The sequence below is a fragment of the Penaeus monodon genome, chromosome 27 (genome assembly GCF_015228065.2).
Source record: "Penaeus monodon isolate SGIC_2016 chromosome 27, NSTDA_Pmon_1, whole genome shotgun sequence".
In the NCBI taxonomy this organism is placed as follows: Eukaryota; Metazoa; Arthropoda; class Malacostraca; order Decapoda; family Penaeidae; genus Penaeus; species Penaeus monodon.
The window spans coordinates 21,025,905-21,026,177 of record NC_051412.1 but is presented as its reverse complement, the minus strand read 5'-3'; the positions used below and the strand labels follow the sequence as shown (position 1 = coordinate 21,026,177).

General features: G+C 26.4%; 1 protein-coding gene across 2 annotated transcripts in view; it reads right to left on the bottom strand.

The window, feature by feature from the left end:
* The window catches only part of LOC119590678 (ketosamine-3-kinase-like), a 6,441-nt gene that overhangs the window by 1,034 nt on the left and 5,134 nt on the right, over window positions 1-273 (bottom strand). For both annotated transcript variants that reach the window (XM_037939363.1, XM_037939362.1), the window contains exon 5: window positions 106-156. In XM_037939363.1, coding sequence (XP_037795291.1) covers window positions 106-156 — 51 coding nt within the window. The remainder of the gene's footprint in view (window positions 1-105; window positions 157-273) is intronic.

The window sequence follows — 273 nt, the reverse complement described above, 5'->3', positions numbered from 1 at the left end:
TTTCCTTAAAATCTGCAAAATAAAGTTACTTCTATTTGAAACAATGATGAAAGAATTATGCTAACAAACCAGTTTAATATCAATAAAAATTCTTACAAGACTTACATCTTTTTCAATCATTGTAAGCTGCTCCTGTAATTTCCTTGTATAAAAAACCTGTAAAAATATATTTACATCAATCACCATCTTGGTAGTGACTATAATAAATTCACTGATTCTTTAAGAACACCTTTATTGATCGATGAATTTTTGTGTATATTTCACCTTTCAAAC